The sequence below is a fragment of the Perna viridis genome, chromosome 2, assembly GCF_037379345.1.
Source record: "Perna viridis isolate PV_CMFRI_1.1 ecotype Kerala chromosome 2, ASM3737934v1, whole genome shotgun sequence".
NCBI classification, from domain to species: domain Eukaryota; kingdom Metazoa; phylum Mollusca; class Bivalvia; order Mytilida; family Mytilidae; genus Perna; species Perna viridis.
The window spans coordinates 6,923,169-6,948,550 of NC_142446.1; the positions used below are offsets into that span (position 1 = coordinate 6,923,169).

At 33.4% G+C, this 25,382-nt stretch overlaps 1 protein-coding gene across 1 annotated transcript; it reads left to right on the forward strand.

Annotated features, from left to right (window-relative positions):
• Positions 1-400: 400 nt before the first annotated feature.
• Positions 401-20,899, forward strand: LOC148623479 (uncharacterized). Its single transcript, XM_088571135.1, has 2 exons — positions 401-503; positions 20,214-20,899. The coding sequence occupies exons 1-2, from the start codon at positions 431-433 to the stop codon at positions 20,600-20,602; spliced, it is 462 nt and encodes a 153-aa protein (XP_088427261.1). The 5' UTR covers positions 401-430; the 3' UTR covers positions 20,603-20,899.
• The last annotated feature ends 4,483 nt before the right edge of the window (positions 20,900-25,382 follow it).

The window sequence follows — 25,382 nt, forward strand, 5'->3', positions numbered from 1 at the left end:
GTGGACCCAAGTTTGGAATAATAAGATACTTTGAATGTTGAACTTAGTTAATTGTATTCTTGTAAATTAGACTGATATTTATGTATTTCAATAATGTTGTTGAATAATTACTGGTTCTTAAGCACTTAATACAGATACTAAATACTGATTATCAAAAAAAAAAAACTTCTTGGTGGTGCTTGCTCATTAGTGTCGTTCATCACTGTACTGGGTTATCTAAACGTTTTATTGGCCTTTCGCCAGATGTTTGTATAAGATTGGTCCCCCTTAAATTTAATTATTAAACAGTCAAGCAAAAAAGTATATCTTTCATCTTATGGAAATGTCAACTGTAGCCTTTTACTGATGTTTGGGGCGTCTAGTCAAATGATTAGACCAATAAGGACACTATTGATGACAACTCAAGATGGATTTATTGGTTCCTGGGTAAATGTTTCGCTATATTAACCATTACATTCACAATTTTACTATACTGATTGAACAGAAACACGAAGCAATCTCAGGTATGGCATTTTATTATCGTTGCTCTGAATTCAATTACTTTTTAATTGAACCAAATAGCTAAATATATGTTTTTAGAGACTTGAGATTTACTTCTTTTTTTTTATACTAATTGTTGAATCAGTTTTAGTTATTCGTATGTTGTGATGATAACTTATATATCATTTCTTTGTCTATTTTAGTTTTATTCTATAAGTATTTCACTGATCTGTGTTTCTTGTCTGTTCAACTTTCGTCAAAGAAATTAAACTGTGAACTATTGTATGGACTCGTGATTCGCTCTGAATTTGGAATATCAAGTATTGTGATCGCATCGAATTTATCACTTGTTTATGATGCTTTTTAATCTTTATTTAAAACTTAAGTTTATTTCATTGAGTACAAGTGCTGACTATGTGAACATTTATATGCACAGTTATTTGTCTGGAGAAACTTTGTAAACAAATTAATTCGGTCATTTCATATTCTGACTTTTCAAAGTCAGCATACAATTCAATTTCATTCAGTATTCAATATATGTGCTTGGTTTCCTTATAAAGCCTATTTTGACATGGATAACCCATTTGAATAATCGACTTAGTGTACCCAAAATTTTCATATCCATCGTCACCATTTTGGAATTTGCTTGTAAAAAGGTGGAGGTATTATTTTTTAAATTAATATTTCGCGGTTTAGGACTGGTATGCTTTGGGAAGGTCATTCCTTTACATTTTTTATGGCTTAATTTTGTGGCTCGTATTTTAGTTAGAAAAAGCCGGAAGGTGGATAATACAGATAAGAGGCAACTTGGGTAATATTGGAACGAACAAATGTGCAGCGTAATAGTGTTGACTATTTTGGGTTCGAAATATACTCGAAATCGGTTCAAGGGTCCTGTCAGGTAAATCAGAAACCATTTACCTAAGAATAAAATGTCAGTCGATCCATGAAGCAGACCTTATCCATGATGGTTAAACATCTTCATCATTACATGATTAAAACTTAATGTTGAACTGTAGACTTTTAAACCTGCTGAAACCGTAAGTTCGTTGAAAAAAAAATCTACAAGAATACATACTAGTATATATTAGCTTAATTACTTTTGATACGATATATATTGAATATTATATGCCAAAATCTGTATCGCATGCCGTGTCAACCCGAGACTCCTATATCACCCTAAGGGCCGGGTTCGACATGTTATGTTCATAATATCATATATTTCAATCATACTCCAAGTGTGTTCCGAGAAGGGATACGATATACATGTGTAGGTCGAGGTTTGTGGTATTCAATTAATTCTAGAGATGTGATATAGGGTATGCTATGTAAGGTAAACGATTTTAAACAATCACACATAATGCATATGCAAAATTACGTATATTTTCAGGTACCTTAATACCTCCCATTTACCGATCAATTTGTCGCAAAAAGTAAATTATTCAAAGCATATTTGTATTTTTTTTGCCAAACTTTATATCTCGATGAGGCAAACATCCATTTTTTAAAATGGTGCCATTTTTTATCCACCTCAACATTCTTGAATATGTTTGATTATTCATCATTTTGGCTCTGAAAGCTTTGATGCTACAAAAATGTTTTTGAATTTACAAAAGTTTGTTTAAAGCAAATTTTTTTAAAAGAATTCCGAAAATTCCCCATTTTTTAGGATAAGGTTATTATTGTCACCTTAAAATATCGAAGTAAGTGCGGTAAATGATCAGTTAGATAAATCTTTTTTTAAATCATTCATATGCTAAAATTTAACATTTGGTTCATGTTATGGTAATTTTTTTTTCAGAATATAGGTGTCAATATTTAGCCTAAATGGGCTCGAAATAGTTCAAATATTTATACTTTGGGTTTATTTGAAAGCTAAGACACTACCATGTAAAAGCTTGTTTGAAGTACGGTATTTAAAAAAATACCAAAAACGTGTGAAATAGGAGAAAATCTCAAATCCGCTTTTCACAACTACATAATGTTCGTTATCCCAAACGAAAAAGCGCCTGAATTGAGCAGATGTTTAGGATTCATCTGTATTTTTATTGTAAATACCAAAGATACCAGATTTACAGTATTAGTATGTTGTGAATGAGCATTTTTTTCATACTGAGACCTGTTTTCTAGGGGTAAAGGTAATATTTTTAATTTTGTAGGAAAATTCTTACAAGAAAATAGGCTTTTCATGGTTTAATGATGTAGAAATTTAAATTATCTATCGAATGGTACTAAATTTGAGAGGTTTTCATCGTGCATCAGTCTGTAGAGTCGACTTTTTATTGAAAATTCAAAAATCCTATTTTTAGCAATTTTTTATTATAAATTCTGACTATGACTTTCATTAGTATCAATTGTGATAATACTAAACAAAAAATACCAATGAACCACTCTTACTGAAGCATAGATACTCAAGGGGTTTTGACGTGGGAAAAAATGTCAATTCAAGCGACTTTTCGGTGAGATAGGGGTACATCTGTTGTAAATAACTGAAAGTATTACCGCAACTGCGTGATACCATTATAAAACTTGGACATAGTACTACTTTATTATACTTATATATATTGAGTTTATTTCTATTTGATGCCCCAGTGATGGCTTAAACGCTCGGACAATGGAGTCAGAAAAATCTTGACTTTTTTTACCTGGTGGGTGCGTAGATAGGCTTATATTGAAAAAGGAATCCGAGAATATTCTTTGGCGACGAAGTGATTCGTAAATGCAAGGTATAAAGGTACTTGAAGTTGGTGAGTGGAGATGCAGGCTATACCTTTCTAGCTCATGGGCTAATATGACATGATACAATACGGCTATTTTGGCTGCAGGTAACCGTCGGGTGTTCACGAGTATTTAAAATACCTATCGAAATCAATGTCAAATTGCCATTTCCTTTTAATTTGAGAAAATACCAACCTTTTTTTTTAAATTATTATTATTATTTAAGCATTTTAATTTTTTCAGTACAATTTTTATCCAAAAGTATGATTTAAAAAAGACTTGTACAACATAATCAACAATGTAATTATATATTTTCCACTTTTCCCCAGGCAATCGATGTCGACAGACTGGGACTAGGTATCATCAGCCCTAAATTTATCAAATTTTTCATAAAAAATCAATTTATCACACGACAAAAAGGTTTCAAATGTGGTATCATTCGATAGATATTCAACTTTCTACATTATGAAAAACTAAAAAATATTAATATTTTAGAAATATATTTCAGTATCAATCAAAATGCTCATTCACAGCCTTATCGACACTGCAAAACTCACATTTTTGGCATTTGATGTATCCAACATATCTGCTCACTTTAGGAGCATGATTTATCGTTTTGAGTCCATGGTTGTTTGTAAAAGAGGGAATGTTCAGAAATTCCTAAATCATGTTGCTATCTCACCCGTGATCGTCATTTTTTAAATACCATAATTCAAACAAGCTTTATTATAAAACAGTGAATTAATATAATTTTAGATACGATTTATTCAACTTGTCTGCTCATTTCAAGCGTTTTATTATAGTAAATAGAGGAATTTTCAGCATTTCATTATTTTCCATTTCTCGTTTTATTAGCAGTTTATAAACAAAAATACTACAAAGTTTTGTTGGTTTAAAAACATTTACATAGCATCTAGTTTGCTATAACCAGGGAATCGACCGGTTATGTTATGGAGGAGTTATCCGCGGTACCTACCTCTCGCTAGACTCCCCAAAATGGATAGTTTATGGGCTTTTGGATCTTGGAATTCACCAGCCTGAAAGAAACTGACACCCGTTTCTGATAAACATGGAGTTTATTTGTAAAAGTTGCGGTAAGGACGTGAAACAGTATGAATTTCACAGATGGTCGACGTCCTAACCATTTACCCCACATCTGAACTTGCACCTTAACTCTTATGACATTCCAGTAAAGAGAAAGTCTAAATCGAAGTTAAAAAGGGATTTATCTAGAATGAAACTATTCATAGAAAAGAAACAAATGCGGATTTCCCGTTTCAGTCTGTGGAGAACGGTGAACTTGTAAAACTAGTGTACAGTTTTAAAGAGGACATCGGTACCAGGACCTTCAAATAGTGAAGTCGCATAACAAAAGCTTACAGAAGCTAATAAAAATTATGAAATCACATCAATTAAGTACTGCAGCACTGAAAAAAAAATCGGCTAACGCGGAATTATCAGACGATCTAAATAGGCTAAAATTTGTAAATCAGAAACTAAAGACAACACTAGATGAAAAAAAACTACAGAATATACCGTTCAAATTTCCGTGCCAGAACAAAGGAGGAACACATATTTCTGAAAGAAGAAATGTTCCAATATAAACCCGAAGTAATGCCATTGACAGCAGAGCTTAGGATTAGTAAGGAATCTAAAGCACGTTGAAACTGTCATTCGGACCAGTGCGTAATGCCAATCCAACCACATTTCGGGCTAGGCGATCGAGGCCGTTCAACCCAAGAAAAAGACCAAACCAAGTCTCTATATACTTATATTAGTAGCATATTTTCAAGCTCCGGGACTGATGGGAACAACCGGCATATATAACCAGGATTCCAACGGACAATAAACAAAATGATCAACATAGTTTATGTTCCTTATAGTGCTAATTTATTTCAATTTTGATGATGTAATATTAATTTAATTATCTGTTGTAGTGGAAAAACCATGACAATTATCCCTTGACATTTTAAGAAGCTGTCTTGGTAAGAATCGTGCAAAATCTGAATAATGTGATACACGCCAAAAATGGCTACATATTTTTATCTTTGTAATTAAGTTGTTTTATGGGTCTATATTATGAAATGTATAATTATTCATTCAAATCTGCCTGCTCTTAGCAGATAATCAACATTGAAAATCCAATAGAATCTATTGTATTTGAGTGTTATTTACAAAGCCCTTAATTTTTAAATCTATAGTGCATTTTATAGAGTTTTTATCTCCTAAGAACACGGGTTATATGAAAAACTTAATGTTAATTTCTGCTTACTATGCCAATTCAAACAAAATATCAAAAATAAAAATATGTAGGCTTTTTACCTATGAATTACATTTTGCATGACTGTTCGCTGGAATGCTACTTAATCCCCCATAGTAATTGTTTGATTATAGTTTATTGTAATTTAGCAGTTTTGGTCTAGCGCCTGGTGTGTCTGGACGCTGCTAAAGAAAAGTTAAAAGTCGGTATTACGAATTTGATGTCACTGTTATATATAATCCTAAAGGTTATTAAGCTAATCCATGGTAAACTCTTTTAGTAAACTACACGTAATTGAGACAATATATTAATCAATAGCAAAACTTTTCTATATCAAATACTTCTACATGTATAACAATGGAAAGTAAGAGCGTTTAAATGAATATTTATGAATCACATTGAAAACGTGTTGAAACTGAAAATAAAGCATTACACGTAGTATCCATAGTTATATTGCTCTCAAATGAGTAATAAATATCTGAAGTAAAGATTTTGTATCGAAAGAGTTGTATCCTTAGCATACCAAAATTGCCCTAATATGAACGATCATTTTCGGATGAAGTAGAAGAAAATATTAAGTTCTGAACATCGGCATTTTTCGTTCTTATCACAATGGTTACTTCTAAACGAAAGCTGAGCGTCTGAATTGGAGACATCATTATCCTTATTATAAATTCCCAAAATGTGAGTTTTACACTGTCGATAATTTGTGAATGAGCAGTTTGTTTGACACCGATATCTGTTTTATAGTGGTACGGTTAACATTTATAACTTTTGGTAAATACGTATATGAAAATAAGATTTTCTTGGTTTCATAATGTAGAAATTTAAATTATCTATTGAATTATATCCAATGTGTTTCGTTTTCATCGTGCAATAACTTGTGTAGTCAAATTCATGCGATTTTTATGGAAAATGCGAAAATCCTTTTTTTAACCATTTTTGATTTATTATGAAAATCTCCACAGGTCGTAGAACACACAAGGATTAGAGTTCATGAGTTAGATCCATTGAATTAGCATGAATTATACTAAAATGCTGTTTAAACTATTTTTTACATTTTACCATCCATGGCCATACACTAAAAAACAACATGGGGAACAGGCCCCATCTTGAATTTCTCTAAACTAAGTTCTCTTTGAATACCAAAAAAAAAAATAGAGTCAAATCCCTCGCTAAATGCCTTATTTTTATCATTAACGGCGCAGGAATGATCTCTGTCTCGTTCACAATTACTGTCTCGAGTCTCCTCACAGCGGCATTTTTACAGTTCTTGTACGAAGTGGAAAGTTTTCATAAATTCCGCCGAAAGCAACATAACTGGCGAATTCGTCGTATTCATGCAATGTGCAAGGAACGGCTTGTTGCTTTTGAATATGTCAAAAACTCCAATGTATTAATTGTGATGCTACGTAACAAAAAAAAAAAAGCCAAAATAAGCCTTTTTTTTCTGAAGTATAAAATTCAGGAAGGGTATGTTCTCTTAGCCATTTTCCTAACTGTAACCTTTGTATCCTATGTCTTTGAAAGAAACTATACATTACATTAAGTTTATGTTAATTGATTTTTATTTTTATCTTATCTTCAAAAATCGTAAAAGTGACCGTAACCATCTTGGTAACATTTGAATGCTAAACATTGGACTGCCTGGTGATACATATATAATTCAATTTACTTCGTTCTTTAGAAATACGAAGTTTATCCAAAGATGTCACAGCGGTACGAGTTCGAGTCCCTCGGAGGGAACGACCTAAAAAATTACTTTGCAAATTTGACAGTTCTAACATCGTTGGGAATTTTTCAGACCCTTCTATGCTTGTATTATCTTCCCTGCATCAATTTGATCCGATGAAGCAGTGTAGCGAATAGAGTCGTCACATTCTGAGACATCGTATAATATTGATTTGTTGTAACATGCATCATTAATTTGATACTCTATCCTACATAATAACACCTAGATGAACTGTCCCATATACTATCATACATCGTGTACTTAGTTACAGCCCTAGATTAATGGTAAGAGGAGGAATGACCCGGCCAGCGAAAGCTATATTTTCATATAGCCTAGCTGGCCGAGTGGTCTAGGGCGCTGGACTTAGTGCAGGCGGTGTTACCACAGATGTCACAGCGTTCCCGAGGATGGAACGACCAAAAAAATTGCTTTGCAAATTTGAAAGTTATAATATCGTTGGGAATTTTTCAGACCATTCTATACTTATATTATCTTCCCTGTATCAATTTGATCCGAGTCGTCATATTCTGAGACGTTATATATATATATATATATATATATAGAGAGAGAGAGAGAGAGAGAGAGAGAAAGAGATAAATTTATTCAAATATATTACTATTAACTAATAATTTTCAAAAATTTCAAATTCAAATTATTTATTGGTATAAAATCCAAATAAAAGGACCACAACCAGCTACAATACAGGACAAGTACAAAACACATAATTCAATGTTTAAATGGATCGTTATGGTGTATCCATCAGCACCATGAAAACTGATGTATTCAACGGGTCATAGTTTTCCTTTCCTCGTTTGTCTACCCCGGACTTGACTTTTTATGAGCAACTCGGCGGGTGTTTCTAGAAAAGCAGAGGACGCTTACCCTACCGGTGCACCTGGTCCATGCTCCCAGTTTTTAGTGGAGTCCGAGTTCCTCATTTACTTTTGTTACTTTGTATGTATGATTTTAGTTACTTTATGTTCTTTGTTGTGAATGTCTGTTTTCCATGTCTGGTCTTTGTCCCTGGATTACATTCTTTTGATTACCGCTATAACCTTGGTTCCCTTGATTACTCTTAAACAAACAAACAGAAAAAAAATATTAAAGACTTGTTACTGCAGAGGAGAATCATAATAATTAATCATGATATTACACAAATGCTCACCATCGAAAACTTTTCATTTCCTAATTCAGTTTGTACATTTCATAATAACCTGCAAAACATATGCAACTTATACATCATAATCATTAGCGGAAAAAATAAACTCAGTTTTTTTTTATTATTATCCAGGAAGGAAGAACTTCAGTTAATCTACTAAAATAGTAATTTCTAGGGTCAATGTCTAGTTTGCCATTGATAATAAAATGAAATTCGTTTTTAACTTCAACATTGCGTTATGATCAGGGGCAAATTTGTGTATCGCCCCCTTTCAATGTGATAAGATCCTTACTCTAGTAAATGCAGAGACTTGGTTTCGGTCAAGGTTTGCTTAAAGAATTTTTTCCGTCTCATAGCATATTTTAAATTTCTATATGTTCTCAATGTGTTCTTGATAGAAGATCTATTTTCATCATCAAATAACAAGTTTTTCTAATATTAAATATAATTATCCTCTGTTTTTTGTAATACTGCATTAGTTATATTCGAATAAAGTTTTTTTTTTTAAATAAGGCTTTACTTCCCTTTTTTATAGTTGATTTATTGCTTATGTAAATGAACCTTAGGACTTAAAAATTGTGCCTAGGTATTTATATTCATTACAGTGTTTGCAAGTCATATTTTCATATAAAAATTGTAACCTTAAAGAATTTAACCAAATTTGTTAAAAATCATAATGTTTGATTTGTCAATATTAACCTTAAGATTCCATTTATTGCAGTAATCACACAGTTCGTTCAAAGCGTTCTGTAGACCATTGGATGAGTTTGACATTAACACCAAATCATTAGGATAAAGTTAACATGAAATATTTACATTATTCAGATTTACAGGATCACATGTGGAGTCAATATTTACTATGTCATTAAAATATAAGGAAAAAAGAGAAGGCTCAGTACACATCCTTGTTTGATATCAGCATTGGAATTAAATGACTAAATTATTCCATCTGCAAACTTAATGGAAAAAAGAAACTTCCGTGTACATATCTTTTAATATATTGTAAAAATTTCCATTTACGTTGTAGCAGCCCAGTTTATATAATGAGGCAAGTGAATAAATATGATTTTTTTTTTAAAGAATTTTGTCAGTTAAAGCTTTTAGAGTGAAGAGATGACCGCCTCGTCTAAATTTCCTCCTAAAACCAATTTGTTCCAAGCGTATATCATTATTGGACTTTAAATATTTATCAAGTCTGTTGTAGAAAATTCTAGAAAAAAATAGACAACTGGATACTACGACTCCTCTATGTCAAAATGGATCATTTGTACATCCTCCCTTACATAGTGGTTATATAAAATTAAATTGACATCTTATTTTATTTACCAAAGTAACTACATGTGTATAATGCACCAGTTCACAAATTCAAAATTTGCTTTCCGACTTATAGAACAGCGCTTTTAGACTAGCCTATATCCAAGTATGCAGCCAGTGAAATGTTTTCATAATTAATTTTTTTTTAGGCTTGGACAGCAGTTGGTGTTCCGTTTTCTAAATTCACGTTTTGTTTCTTTGTACTCTCTGTAAAGGTATTCACATATTCTCTCTATCCATCTGCGTCGACATTTGAGTAAAATAAATGTGGTTTATTCTTTTTCCTGCACGATCGGGAATATCAGACCGCCCACCCATATATATTGCATTTGTTTTAATGGTCTACTCTCCATAAGGGGGGTGATCTTATAAAGGAAACTTTTAAAATTTTAGAAGTTTATCTAATTTGGTTTGATGCTTACATATTTAAAAGTCGTCTGCACCGGATCATTTTAAATTGTTTCTCCGTTATCCCATTCTACTCTTTGATATACACAGTCGTGATGTGTTACCATAACCCTCCAGATAGTACTTGTTATATCATCACTTGGTATCTTATGTAGATGTGCCATGTTGAAACGAGAAATATAGGTTTAATGTCCTGGACATACTGTATAAATTAGGCTCTATCACAGAGAGGATATAATAGACCATGTAACTCCGTCCGTGCGAGACTCAACGGGGTAGTCAATGACGTTAAAATAAACTCTCCCTCACTCAGAACTGTAATTACATAGGGTTCTAAAGAGGATATATCAGACCACCCAGGATATGAAGTGTAAATACATTAGACATTACCACAGAGAGGATATATCAGACCATTCATTGTAGGGAAAGATAGTAAATTAGGCTTTGCCATGTTAAACCCTTCAATTTAACTACACATTACCTCTAAACTTTCGGACTGTCTAAAATCCCCATCTACACATGAACATGAATCATATTCAATCATCACTACATGCACAATGTAGGTAAAAACAGTACATGTTAAATCTGTAACATACGGAATTTAAAGACGATTTAACTGGCAAAACATGCATGTAATACCAAATCCAATAATCCTCTGGACTGTTCAAAAGAAAATGTCATTTCCGGAATAGAGTGAACACTTTGTGGACTTTTGTATAATGTTTTCTTAACAAATGTTGCGCATCATAATGAACTAACATCGGCGTGATGCTTAAGATTCTATATAAACGTTTTAACTTATCTAATCACGACCGGTGTTTGTCGGTGAAAGAATGCATCACGATAAAGTACCTCGCGATATAATGAAATCCCATCAAAAAGAAATAACCCACACAACATTCAACTGCAAGAATGACAATTCTTAATTTTGTTATCGTTTGTTACACATTTTACCATCGTAGAACAATAAACTGCTATACTGAGCAACCTGGGTAATCAATAAGCTTCAGTAAAAAAGCGCACTAATTCAAGTCCGTATGTTTCTTTATTCACTTGAAACGGAGTTTCTTAAAAATCACGTGAAAGACAAAAATGTTAAAGAAGCTAAATCTTTTAATTTCACATATCGAGATATTGACGACGTTCATTTCACCCATTGCATCCAAAATTTTCAATTATAAAAGGCTATTGCAAGACCTCGAGATTGATGACTTCAAGGTTAAACCAACTGACCTCTAGATTGATGACTTCAAGGTTAAACCAACTGACCTCGAGATTGATGACTTCAAGGTTAAACCAACTGACTATTGCAGAACCTCGAGATTGATGACTTCAAGGTTAAACCAACTGACTATTCTTGCAAAACCTCTCCATTCAAATATGAGTCTTCCAGTCACGTCATTACGGGAGATTTAAACATCATGGAAAACGAATCTCTCCGTAAGGTTATTTCTAAAGATCCCAAGTACCGTGAATCCCGCTCTATAAACTGGAATTATATCTCCAAAATTTTTATGGATGCCGTGGAGGACTATGCAAGAAAATAGATAAAACGAGAACAAGAAGACATAAATTCACGGTCAGAGTGGATAAAGGCTGTGAGGTTTTTAATATTGAAACGTATGAAAGTTTTCAATGGGTCAATGAGTGTCAATGCTACATCAGTTTTCAAAGACCCCTATGTAGCAAAAACATTTTTTCTGCTATACATGACAAATATGTTGTACCAGCAGACAAAGTCCAGAACAACATTGTTTGTGTCTGCAAAACACATCACATCCAATGTCTAATCAGAGGAAGACGCAGAAAATAATAGCAGTAATAAGACATATACTGCTAACACACACTTAAAAGAAGAGATAGTGGAGAACCAAAAATCTGTACAATACTGTTTAGGTCTATCTACCAAGATGATGATTGTGATCTACCGTCGATGTACTGAATTCCTAACTCCACAAGAATGCATACAAACAACGCTACATAGCTGGATCTGCAAAATGTACCACCAAACCGCTTTCAAAACTTTAAACTTCCATACTCCGACTGTCAAAGAGGGTCTTGAGTCCTACCACGACACTCGTTACTCCCGTAGTGGTATTAATTCAATGTGGATCTGGATCTTAAAAAATTCGAAAGATCTACTGGAAACCCTCAATTCAAGATTATCATCAGAATACAAAAACATTAAAACCAATGTTTTTTTTCAATTCTTTATACTTCTATTCCCCATACTCATACTTGTTACTCAAAAAAAAAAAGACGATACACCTAAATACAGACATGTAGTACTTGGTAGAAATTCGTCATACTTTGTAAAAAACCGATTCCAAATCATCTTCCAAATATACGGAAGAAGATGCTTTCAAAATGCTGGAATTCTTTATCGACAACACACATGTAGTGAACGCGTTTTTCAACAAACGGTCAGCATTCCAATGGGAACAAACTGCTCCTCTACCCGCTGACATATTCCTTCACACTTATTATACTAATTTTATAGCTACTTAGCCAAATCCTTTTATCTCAGTTTCCGCTTTATACTACTAGATGACGTATTATCGTTAAACAATCCAGTAGTTTCGGAGATTTCATACAAAGCTTCTACCCCGAAGAACTTGAGACAAAGAATACAACAGATGCTGTGATGTCAGCCTCATGTCGATTACAGTTAGAGATTGATGGTAAAGGAAAACTATTGACCAAACTATGGGACAAACGCAATGACTTTTTATTTTGTATTGTCAACTTTCCTTTCATCTGTGGCAACGTCAATTTCACAAAAAGTCGTAAGTGTAAAGATGATCATAAGTAATGACGTCACAACCTAAAATATTATTATGACGTCATGATTTACGATTAATTTCACACTTACGACTTTGTGAAACCGACACCTGGAGTTTTCATATCACAACTCGTGCCTTATGCCAGAGCTTGCCGTTACTACTCAGACTTTTTGTATCGCACTAGACTTCTTACAATTAGACTTCTAGAACAGAGTTATGTTGCTACAATATTGAAGTCATCTTTACAGAAGTTTTATGGTTGTCACCATAAACTCATGGATTGTAACGGTGTATCCATCTGCACCGTGAGAACCGATTTATTTAACGTGTCATAGTTTTTCTTTCCTCTCCCGTCTAACCCGTACTTGACATTTTATGAGCAGCTCGATGGGTAAGCGTCGTCTAGAAATGCAGAGGACGCTTGTCCTACTGGAGTACCTGGTTCATGCTCCAAGTTTTTAGTGGAGTCCGAGTTGCTCATTTACTTTTGTTGCTTTGTACGTATTATTTTGGTTATTTGAATTTGTTTGTAGTGTGTGTCTATTTTCCATGTCTTGTCTTTGTCCCTGGACTACATTCTTTTGATTTCTGCTAGAATCTTTGTTCCCTTGATTACTCTTAAACAATCTTGAAAATTTAGCGAATAGCTTCTGTTCATTTATCTGTAACGGGAGAGCATGATTTGACTCCCAAAATTATACACCGCCACCGAGGATCGAACCCTAGACCGTTCGGTGACAAGCCAGCGACAAACCGATTCGGTTAAAGAATTAATCCTTTAGCCAAGTCAATTAACTGGCTATTTAAATCTCACTACTTACTACAACGCAGGTAGGCCGTCCTGCCACATATCCACCAGAATTAGAAATTAAAGAAACTACCGACACTGTTGCTTCCTCGAATTCGACAGCAGCAGTTATTTCAGAACAAAAATGTATGACAAAAGAAACGATTTGGTTTTAAAATTATAAATCTTTTTTTCATGTGTAGTAATACCAGTTTATCAAGCATATACATGTATTTATATTGTGTTGTTATTCTCACCACGTGAAAATGATTTGCGACGACAACAGGCTTCTTCTCACCTCAAACCATTCCTACGCGTCTGACAAACGTAACGATTTGGTTTTAAAATAATAAATCCTTTTCCGTGTGTAGTAATACCAGTTTGGCCAAAGATATTAAACTATTCAAAAGTTATTTCAAGGGCTTCTCTGCCTCTCGAACAACAGACTAACAACAAAACATTTTACAAACAACTTTGACCTTAACCGTTTGGTTACCAGGGTGACAATCCGGATTTCATCATTCAAAAAAAATGTTGACATAAATATTGGCAATGTTAACTTTATTGACCAAAATATCATTTTCTGCTTTGTTTTTTTTTTTCCTCTACTTATACCATCTTTCTACCATGGCAATTTTGTGCTGCCTGTTTGTGTTTGTATGGCAACATACCGGAAACAATTACTAGTAACCGTAATGGAAGCGGGAGGTTTAATAGCCATTTCTGTGTTATTTTATCAAAAGTAGTCTATAACTTGATTGAGTATCTAAATTACTGAAAAGTTTTTTAAACGTATTACCAATAAAACCTATAAGCTATTTTGTTTATTCTATTCGCTAAAATGCGTTCCCCCAACATATTGTTTTTGTTAATTCAAGCAGATTGTGTATAAAATTTCGCCAAGACTGCTGATTTTTCAATTAACAGTTGAATTTAGAAGATTGTAGCATAAACTACAGAAATGTGTGTTTAAATTTGAAAGATCAAAGTGTTTATTCTATCAGCACACCACGGGTGACAAATTTAAAAACAGGGGAGTTAATATTAATGTCCAGTTTTGCCTCTGATGTTGATTTAACAGAAACTTTCAATAAAGTATTTCCGTTGTATAAAATTAATCACCAGTTTAATGTGTTATTTCATCATTGTAATTATGGGACGTACATCATAATTCATATAATTTACCAGACATTGACGTCTAGTAATAGCATTATTCAATTATTCATGAGATTTTATCTGTTCGACGCGTTCACAATAAAGTATGCTGAAGCCAACAAACCAAGAGAAGAAATCAGTTGATCAGATAACTAGACTTGCGTTTATCTGTAAAAATAGTAATACCAAACATGCTGAAAAGCTGTCCTTAATTTTTCCGTATTACGTCACTTATCAGAGAAGAACATCAACACCTCATAAAAGGACAAATACTACATCCAAAAGACCGAAGTAGTGGGAAGCGAATGTGTGTCTCCAAAAGATGTATTTTTAAATTTCAGTTAAAAATATCTAAAATGCAGAATGGTACCCAGTCACGTACCCTGCAAAGATTCCGTGGTATTCTTTATTTCCTCCAATAATGAAGTGTATTAGACATCAGCAATGATGTGACGACCAAAGAGACGTGTATTTGTACAAATATTAGTTTAGCCAATAAGCCTGATTGAATAATTCAAATTACGATTTTTTAACAATAAATCCAGATGTACGATCGTAGTAACAGATCTTCTTCAAATGAATAACATACATGTATATGCAATGAATTAAGGAGATATTTTCTATGTCGGACGTTTAAACATGCATTGTGCTTTGCCTTGTGCTTAGAAGATAACTTAATGAATAATAATAGATTATAAAAGTTCGTCGCAAACATATAGAGAAGAGAACCATCAACTATTAGACTGGTCTGCTATTGAAAATACAAGTATGCGACCAGTTAGGGATGTATGCACAAACTTTTCAGAATATGAGAGATACTGATTTTTTTCATCCATTGATATATTATATACAAGAAACTGTATAAACCAGGAAATATTTCTATTATATTTGATATTGGTGACTGATAAAGATTTTGTGTCTTGTTAATAACCAACAATTTTATTTCCTTTACCACTCTATAAAGGTCCATGTCATTTTCAACTGTTCTGTTTATATGGAAACTATTAACGAATTTATTTTGTGTTCTACATTAATTGATACCTACTATTTATTTTTTACTCCGTGTAATTTTTTTTTCATAGATGCGGTACTGCTGTTAAAATATCTTGTCCAAAATCGTCTAGAAATCCTTTCACAATGTTCATTTCGATATTATAAAAATTAAATGTTAAGTAAGTTTCGATTTGAATATGGAGAAATACTAACTTTACTGTATACAACAAGAGAAAATTCGACATGTGTTATTTTTCTATTTTAAGTGATTTGACCTTAAATATGATTAGTACAACAGAACAAAATATTTCATAGAAAAACTTTTCATAAAACTTTATTCTGAAACAAAAATGATTATGCATGTAGCATGCCATTTTCTGGAAAAAAATACCGTTGTTACCCGTTTTCTCTTAAAATTTCTAAAAAACAAAAGTGTTGGAATCTATGGCAACGGGTTATATAATGATGTCATACAGACTTCCTTCAGTAAAGATAAAAGCCAAATCAAAAGTGATTTTGATCCATATAGAGAACGGCTCTTAAGTACAATGCCAATGGCATCAACACATTATTGAATAAGTCGGATATGTCAAAATCACCAGGTTCTAATCACGTACATATTAAAATTTTATTTTAACTTGCAACTACTCTGTTTCTTAACAGTTTATTTCCATCAGGAAATATATTGATCCTTTATTTTCAAGAGTAGATTATATTAGGCTTTGCCTACTGCATAAAATGTGCTTTGTCCACTGCATAATATGCTGCTGTAATCGAGGGTGGGATTACATAGGCTTTGCTTTTATCATACCTATTACACAGATTTCCTCCATTATTCATTGCTATTTTCAATATGAATTTTATATTTTGTGAACGACGAATTGATATTGAAGTCTTGGCTGGAGAAAGTGCGAGAGTGAAATATTGTATCAGCACAAACTAAATTACAGTGCATTGTTATGGCCTATTACAACAAAAAATGTACATTACAGTGAAACGGAATAAAGGATGAGGGTACAGAAGGCGCTAGAAGAAATGAAATTATCTCCCTTTATCACACTCAAAATTGTTCCATTGTTTTTTTAAATTAAAACACTTTATTTCATCTTCATTTTTAAAGATATCAAAAGAGAGTATTAATTTTGTTTGTAAAAGAAATAAATTAACTAAATTAATATACATATTCAATTAGCATATGTTGAACAAAGTAAGAAACAATTACACCTTATTGATATGTTTTACGCAATTTGTTAGTCATATGTAGTACCCACGTTCGGAGGAAAACCTGGTCTTAGGGGCATGCAAGTACATGTATAACGTATTTCTCTTCTGTTAATTGTCTATCCGTTGTGTGTGTGTTTTTATCAATGAAATATAATATATTGCCATATTATACATGTAGTATTAACACTTTATAGTTTTGCGTTCTAGAATCAGCCAGAAAAATGTTGTATGTAATTTTTTTGGTTTGCGCATGAATTCAGCTTTGAAGTATCAAATTAAGGAGGTAGATATATTAATTCATCTTCAGTGCACGATGTAACAATTCGTTAGGTAGTTTCGAATTGGTGCAGTCGCGCACATAGCCCTGTAACTTCTTCATTTTACAAAGTTTAAGGCAATTAATCGTTTTTGTCGCCCCTTCCGTAAAATATCGTTTTACTTGAATCAAACTTGTATAAAATTTAAAAAAATATATATAAAATCATTGAGTCTCAGAAAATGTTACGCTGAAAACAGAATCATCACATCGAGATGGGGCAAATATACAAATCATGTGTTACTGTTTCTCCTCAACTACATAATAACACTGCATGAGTGGGTATATACATCTTCATAACCACTTAAAAGTCAGTAATGATTCTCGTGGTTTACTACAGACAGACAGCCAGAAAAAAAAAACCAGACGGATTCCTGAGCAAAGTGTTTTCCGAGTACAGTAGCGGGACAGTAATATGCACGTACATGCACAAATCATTGTTGATAAACTTATCAATACTTTTAGTTAAATCAATAATTTATATAATATTTGCTAAGTTTTAAAATAAATAAATGAGAAAAATAAAAATGAAACATTATTTTATTAGAATTGATGATTACGAATAATTGTAAATTAATGTGAGAAAGTTTAAAAAAATACATCTATATAGGTAGTTAACCTCCCGCTATCGGTCGTTCTCGGCTTGAGCCTCCAAACATTTTATCATACATTCTTCAACGATCTTAAATTCAGGTTCGAAAACTTGTTTCAATAAATGTCAGGTGGATATTCATACCACTAAACCTCAGATGGTTCACGGTCAGACCATGCTTATTAGCATGAAAGGACCGCTTAAATATTATATAAGACCTGTTGTAACAAATACTAAAGCTACATGTCGGCTATTAAGCACAGATATTTACACATAAACATGAAGAATTTACATGTACATCCATACTCCTCCTGAGCGGAGCATCATAGTACTTCCTCAGGTAACAGCTTTGATATAAAAACAGATATTTTAAGTGTCTATATGTTTTTGGCGTATGTGTAGGTGTACACTAAATACGAAAGAAATGTTGGAATATTTACTTTATATACAAGAAACTTAAGCAACAGGATTTTATACACACAAAATTGCGTACAATTGACCAGCATTTTGCATGTATTAAATTCGCAGTATTGAATACATGTAAGGACATGTTCAATATGTGTGCATTATAAATGTATATGTATTGAAGATTTGTCCCGGATGAAGAAGTCAGTTTTGAAAGAATTTCTTTATATAGAACTGCGCTTAAGCATTGTAATAGATAAATACCCAGAGCCTGGATTTTTTTTACAGGCAAACAATGCAAACGGCTTTTAATTTTCTACTTTCAAAATAAAAACAGAAGCAATTAAAAAGCTTTATTCACGCTTGATATATATTATAACAGTGTTTCCAACTTTGCCCGATCGCATAAGGAAATAAAATGCTTTGCAGCATTTATTACAAACAAAATTATCTTTAGACAGCGTGCTTCTATACACTATAATGCTTATACGAGCTTATTTAAAGCACTTCATTTTTGTACTTAGTTCGACGCAAAAGTAAATCATAATGTAGAACAATCTTTTATCGAGGAGATTTATACGGATATTAGAGCAAAAAGATATTCAAAACTATTGGATTCAAATATTAAATCCATAGAGAAAATCCCACGTAAAGGACAGTAACGCGATTCAAAGTATATAAGTGCATTCACGTACATGCATGCATGTTCATAGCAGTGGCTATATCAAAATCGACGTCTGATCAAAGATTATTTTAGACTTTTTTTCATTCTTTGGCATAAAGGTGAGATGAAAGCTCTTTAATTAATATATCTACTCCACTTGCTACAGTGTAATTAGAATGGCCTGGTGCTTAATCATGTGACGGCTAGCTAAGTCACATGATACATGTACAGGTAAAGTTGGACTTTTTTTTAAGCGATTTTAAGCGTGATTGTCGAAGGTGGTTTTTTTTTGTTAAATGCACATAGAGATCCAGCGTTAACCAAAAATCCTTTTTCCTGTAGAAAGACTATATAAATGCACACTTTCAGTTTCAATCTTTTTTTGGTTAACGCTGGATCTCACTATAAAATAAGTGGCAGAAGGGTGAAAAAATGCTATTTTATTTACAGAATAGCCTTCCAGGCAGTTTTTGTGCATTCGTTTCTGTATTGTTACCCTTTAAATCACAAACTGAATGCATTGAAAATTTACAATATGTATTACATTATTATTTAGTTTTCTTCCGAATTGATGATTTTTTTACCAATTATTTCAGTAGGCAGAACAAGGCTTTATGGACCTCCATCCTTTAAGATATAACATTTTAATTGCTTAATATTTCTGTCATAGTCAATATTATTGGAGACATATTTTTAATTTCAAAGCAATTCAGTGTGAATGTGGAGGACATTCTCAAAATATTTTGTGATTACGTGTATGAAGACTGGACTTTCCACAGTGAGATCTTCTGTTCGATGAATATACATAGAAATATTTCTTTATGTTCTGCCATTTAAGATTGAACTATATCATAAGCGACCCTAAGATCGCTATAAATATATTGGAGAGAAACTTGTGGAACAATAATATTACCCGGGCTGGCTGCAGGGTCTTGAGTAAATTTCTAACGTCAGACACTGTTTCGGAGCTTGTTCCTTCAACATTTTTGTTGAACTAAAATTGTACGTAAAGATAATGTTTTTAAGAACTACTCACCTGTACACATGGGGTCTTGCTTTTTGTTACATAGTCAAAGATAAACCTAAGCTTTAGTCGAGACTTGTGCAGTTTTTATTTAGAGCCATTTTCTTTCTGTCTATTCTGTCAGAATATATCATATAGTTGATTGCATCATACTGTCTCAAATGTGTGAATTACCAATATAGTATTTCTTATATTCCAGACACCACAAGGATGCAGCTAAGTTTGTTTGTGTGCATATTAGTATTGTCAACAGCTTCAGCCTACACATTTTTCAATAGGTGTGTGAAACAATGTGACAATTGTCAAGAGTTTTGGGGAAAGCAGCTTTTTGATGCAAAAGTTTGCAAAATATACTGTGTCCTTACTAAGGGTGGTAGTGGTCGTGCTTCTAAGTGCTCTGTTGGTGCTAAAATACAGAAGCAGAAAAAGACACACGCAGGTGTGATGGAGTGCCAGAAGTACTGTGCAGGGTGTATAGATATATACGGCAAATCGTTCTATGACGGATACAAATGTTCAGTAAATTGTGTAGATACAGGAGGGAAGAAAACTGACACAGATTGTACTGTATACGCTACACTTGGGTGAAACTACACATGACACATAACCGTCCGTCATCTATATAAGTGCAATGATGTTGGTTTTGGTAAAACTGGAATTAAGCATGTTTAATATGTATTTTATAGTCCATCGATGTTTGTGGACTTGAATAACGCTTCACTACCCAACCAGACAGTCCACTTTAAATATTGATTGGACCAAGAGTGGGTCTACTGGGACACAAAACATCATCGCCTTATCTTGATAAAATACATGAAAATTGAAATTCTTATCTATTGTGATATTTATTTGTATTTCACTGTATAAGAATACTCTCTAGTGTAATTTGGTGATCTTGTTCTTTCTTTTAATGATAGGATACCGAGTTAATGAAAATAGCATGGTGAAAATTACAACTCTATTGAGAAAACCAAGCACTTAAGCCATACAACTTGTCGTTTTCATGTCTTAAATAAAAGTTAATTGTCATTAAAAAAGGAATTCATCTGTACGTACATAAGAGAAAAAACTGTACCTTAATTAAAAAAAAAAATAATATCACACACAAACTACGAATAAACTGATGTCATGAGTTCTTGGTCGAAAACAGACATAATAGCTTAACAAAGTCAGCATTTAAAAAAATAGAAACTGATTTCACACTTGCTTGTTGTAAGGTCTCTTGTGATTTCATAGAACTAGATTTTACATGAAGAAACGTGTAAATGAAGTTCCCCATGGGTTAAGGTAAATCACATTGTGTACAAACAGGTCTGATGAATTATGAAAACTATCAATAGATTCACAGTCATTAGACTTCCTTTATCAAGGCACATCTGAACCCATATATCAGCCATTAAAAGCTTATTTACCAATCCTTAAAAGCCATAACAGTCGGCTATATCACCTAAGTACAGACTCCGAGCACTTAGAAAATCATTTAATTTTCATATCAAGATTCCTGCTAAAACGACAAAAAAAAAGACGTTACGTACCGTGAATTTGTTTTATTCGTCATTCAACATAAGACTGTTAAATTTACATGTGTTCATTATATTTTGTTTCGTTAATTTGATTCAAAACGAATGGAGAGTACACAACTCTCTGCATAAACAGTTCAAATAACAAGCAGCATAGTCTTAACCACATCTCACCAGCATGACATTGCAAACATACCCTGTCCCTCATCTCACCAGCATGTCTTGTCCAACATATTACAAACATACCCTGTCCCTCATCTTGCCAGCATGTCTTGTCCAACATATTACAAAAATACCTTGTCCCTCATCTTGCCAGCATGTCTTGTCCAACATATAACTTGAGTATACCCTGTCTCCAATACAGCCAGCATGTTAAGCATTTCACCATCATATATGATCAAGCATAAATCAAGCGTATCCTGTCCCAAAATCGCCATCATGTCTTATAAAATTTAAAACAAGCGTACTCTATCCCACATATCGCCATCGTGTCTTATCAAACATGTAACTAGCGTACCCGGTCCTACATATCGCCAGAATGTCTTATCAAATACAAAAGAAGCATACCCTGTTTCGCATATCGCCAGCATTACTTATCAAACATATAAGAAGCATATCCTGCCCTACACATCACCAGCATGTCTTATCAAACACACAAGAAGCATATCCTATCCAAAATAACGCCAGCATGAAGCGGCACAAATTTCTCAACAGCAATGAGCGCCTTTCAAGCTAAGGGCGTAATACTTGCTATGTTTGTATTTAGGGGTACACTTATTAAAAAAAAATAAAGCTCAGCGTAGCGTAGTATGACACGATCATGATGTTCACTTGGGGCAAGTGTGGACACAATATTAGTTTTTGACACACTTAAACATAAGGACATAGTTCATTATGGACACAACTGGTTTCAACACTACATAGCACAAATTTGAAATACGATTAAAGATAAAAATGTGTTGTTTTAACTGCTTATGGAAAACATAGATTCCTGTCACTAAACTTAAACAAAAAAAAAACAAAAAAAAAAACAAAGGCAGCAAAAGTCATAAGGAATCTAATAATCCTTTTTTATTATTATTTTTGGACAACTCCGGAATGAGCATGATCGATAACAACAGTTACATAACAATGTAAATTGCGTTAATTCGCACAGCTAAACAGGGAGTTGAAACTTGTTATAAGGTATGAACTTCAATATATATTATTGAACTTTGTTTTGTGTTAAAAATTCATGGCTAGAAACAATTGAAAGCGACAGACCAATCAAAAGTCCAAAACTGGTTATACGCCGCCCATGAAAACAAGTTCTAACAAGACGGTCACGAATCAAAACAATCCGTCCAACGTCTGTCAACTCATAATGCAGGACAATGATACATGGCACGGCAGCGTTATTGAATCATCAAGAAGTCCAACAAGTAATAGTATTATCTGTAGCCCAGCAACAATTTCGCATGCCATCACCAGCTCAGCATAGTTCAACCCTCCAACGCACTGCAAACCCTGTTATGTAGCACCCAACACAAAGAACCCCAACATCAACAGCCCCTATTATCACTACTCCTCAAATCATGTCATTGGAGTTAGACACTAATGCAAGGGTCAAAAGATAAGAGGCCACTATAAATGAGAGATTAGCAAAATTGGAAATTCTTGACTCTCTTGTTAAAAAGCTAGATCTCTGAAGTTTCGATGAATCAATTCAGAATAGAGATAGTAGATATCAGGGAAACACAAGAACAACACTCAAAACTAAATGATAAACAAGAGGCCCACCAACATAACGTTAAAGCTTGAAAACTCAAACAGAAAATTGGAGGCTGAAAATGTTGAACTTAAAGAAGAACTACTATCAATGCAAACAGGATCCATGAAATATAATCCAATTTTTGGTGGCATCCCTAACCCTGATGGGAATTATGAAAATATAAAAGCAGTACTAAGAGATTTCTTTGCAAATGACCTTGAAATCCAAAATGTCTCAAACATCCAATTCCTAAATGTTCACAGATGGGAAGCAAAAGAGTATCATTGCTCGTTTTGTGAAAACTGTTGAGGAAATTTGCGGCGGAAAAAAATCGAAATGCAAACCACAATTTTCGGCATATCAGCATCATCCGAATGAAATTATTGACAGGCGCAAATCTCTCATCCCTAAACTCAACGAATTACGCCGTCAGAAGAAAAATTAAAAGTTTATCTATGATAAACTGATTGTTGATGGTGAAGTATTTGACCCAACCTCTATTGAATCTCCGTGTATACTGGTCTACCTACTAACGGAAACTAGGACAATACATAAAGCTTCCTTAGAGGTCAAGGACATGACAATAGAGAGAAAATTAACTGTGTGCGGTTTGAACAAGAAACTACTGAACCTTGACTTCATTAACCTAATAAAATCATATGAACTACTTGTATTTACGGAATCTAAACTAGGTGCATTTGATGAACTTGAGATCCCCTCAGATTATAGTTACTTTTCAAAAATAAGGAAAAAATGTAAAAGAAAATCTGGAGGAATTACTATTGTATATAAAAAAATCATTGTCAAAATATCTAACCTTTTTGAAATCAGATATAGCGAGTTTATTCAGTGGATAGTTATTTAAAAAAAACAAAAAAATCCAACAAAAACAACATTCTAAGAAGAAGGTACTATTGGGATGTGTATATATACCCCTAGAAAGCTCTAAATATTCATCTGATGTAGCATTTATAGAAATTGATAGCGAGATGATTATTTTTTCAAAAGATCGTCACATTTCATTACTAGTAATTGGTGACTTCAATGCTCGAAGTGGGAACATGAGCGATTTTGTATGCGTTGATATTAACATATTAGATATTTTAGAAACAAGTGAAGATGTAGCTTTTTTGCTTAATACTGAAATATTCTGAAATGAAGTAGTAGAAAGGGAATCTCCCATAGATAGACGCTCGCAAGAACAACTGCATTGCATTTTGGCGCATTTTAAGAACTTAATACCTTTCAATTGGGCACATTTTTTTAAAATTTAAAACGGGCGCAAAAAAAATGAATCTCCGCCTTTCAATTGGGCGCATTTACAGGTAACTATAATTACACGTAAGATCAATAAATTTGGTACACTCTACATGTTGACGTACTCCCAAATAGTTAAGAGAGGGGAAACGTTCTCGGACCCACGTGGGGTCTGGGAGTAGACCAGAGCGTCAACACAGCAGCCCAGCCGCTAGTAGGACATACTCTGACCGAGTTCTTCGGTCAGGCATCCCGAAGGCTGGGCTTCGCTACCTTCTACAACTAACTGGCATTACTAACAGAATCCCCGTAAGGGCGGTCGTGCAAGATCCGCAAGGATAGTCAAGGCCGTAAAAACCCTCAATCATCATAAATTTGTTAAATCATATGAATAGGTTACAAAACATGTATATAAAAAGTTTCAAAAGATTAAGAAATGTATCGTTTTCATTCTATTTATATCCATTGTAATAAATTTTCGACTAAGATGGATGTTTTTAGTATCCGAGACGAACAAAGGCAAAAAAGTGTTTGATTTATGATGGAGTTATACCTTCAGAACTGACTGAAAGAAAACGACATATCTAAGAGATGTACGAGCAATAAACCAAATTATTGTAGGCGAGAGTTCAATCAGATGCTGAGTCCAGTTATATTAAAGGCAACGGGAAAGCACAGCCATGACAATCCAGAGGGAAACTTGAGGCTAAACAGCTACGTGTGCTTGTTGAACGAAAGGCCTCTGGTGATATATCGTCAAAACCATATCCAAGTTCACTGGGCAGGAACTGCAAGACTTCTTGAGATATGCTGTTTTATCATGTAAATATATAAATTAATA

Coding starts and splice junctions, on each gene's coding strand:
- LOC148623479 (XM_088571135.1), top strand. CDS start 431: ATGTTTCGCTATATTAACCATTACATTCACAATTTTACTATACTGATT. Junction 504..20,213: donor GAAACACGAAGCAATCTCAG/GTATGGCATTTT, acceptor CTTATATTCCAG/ACACCACAAGGATGCAGCTA.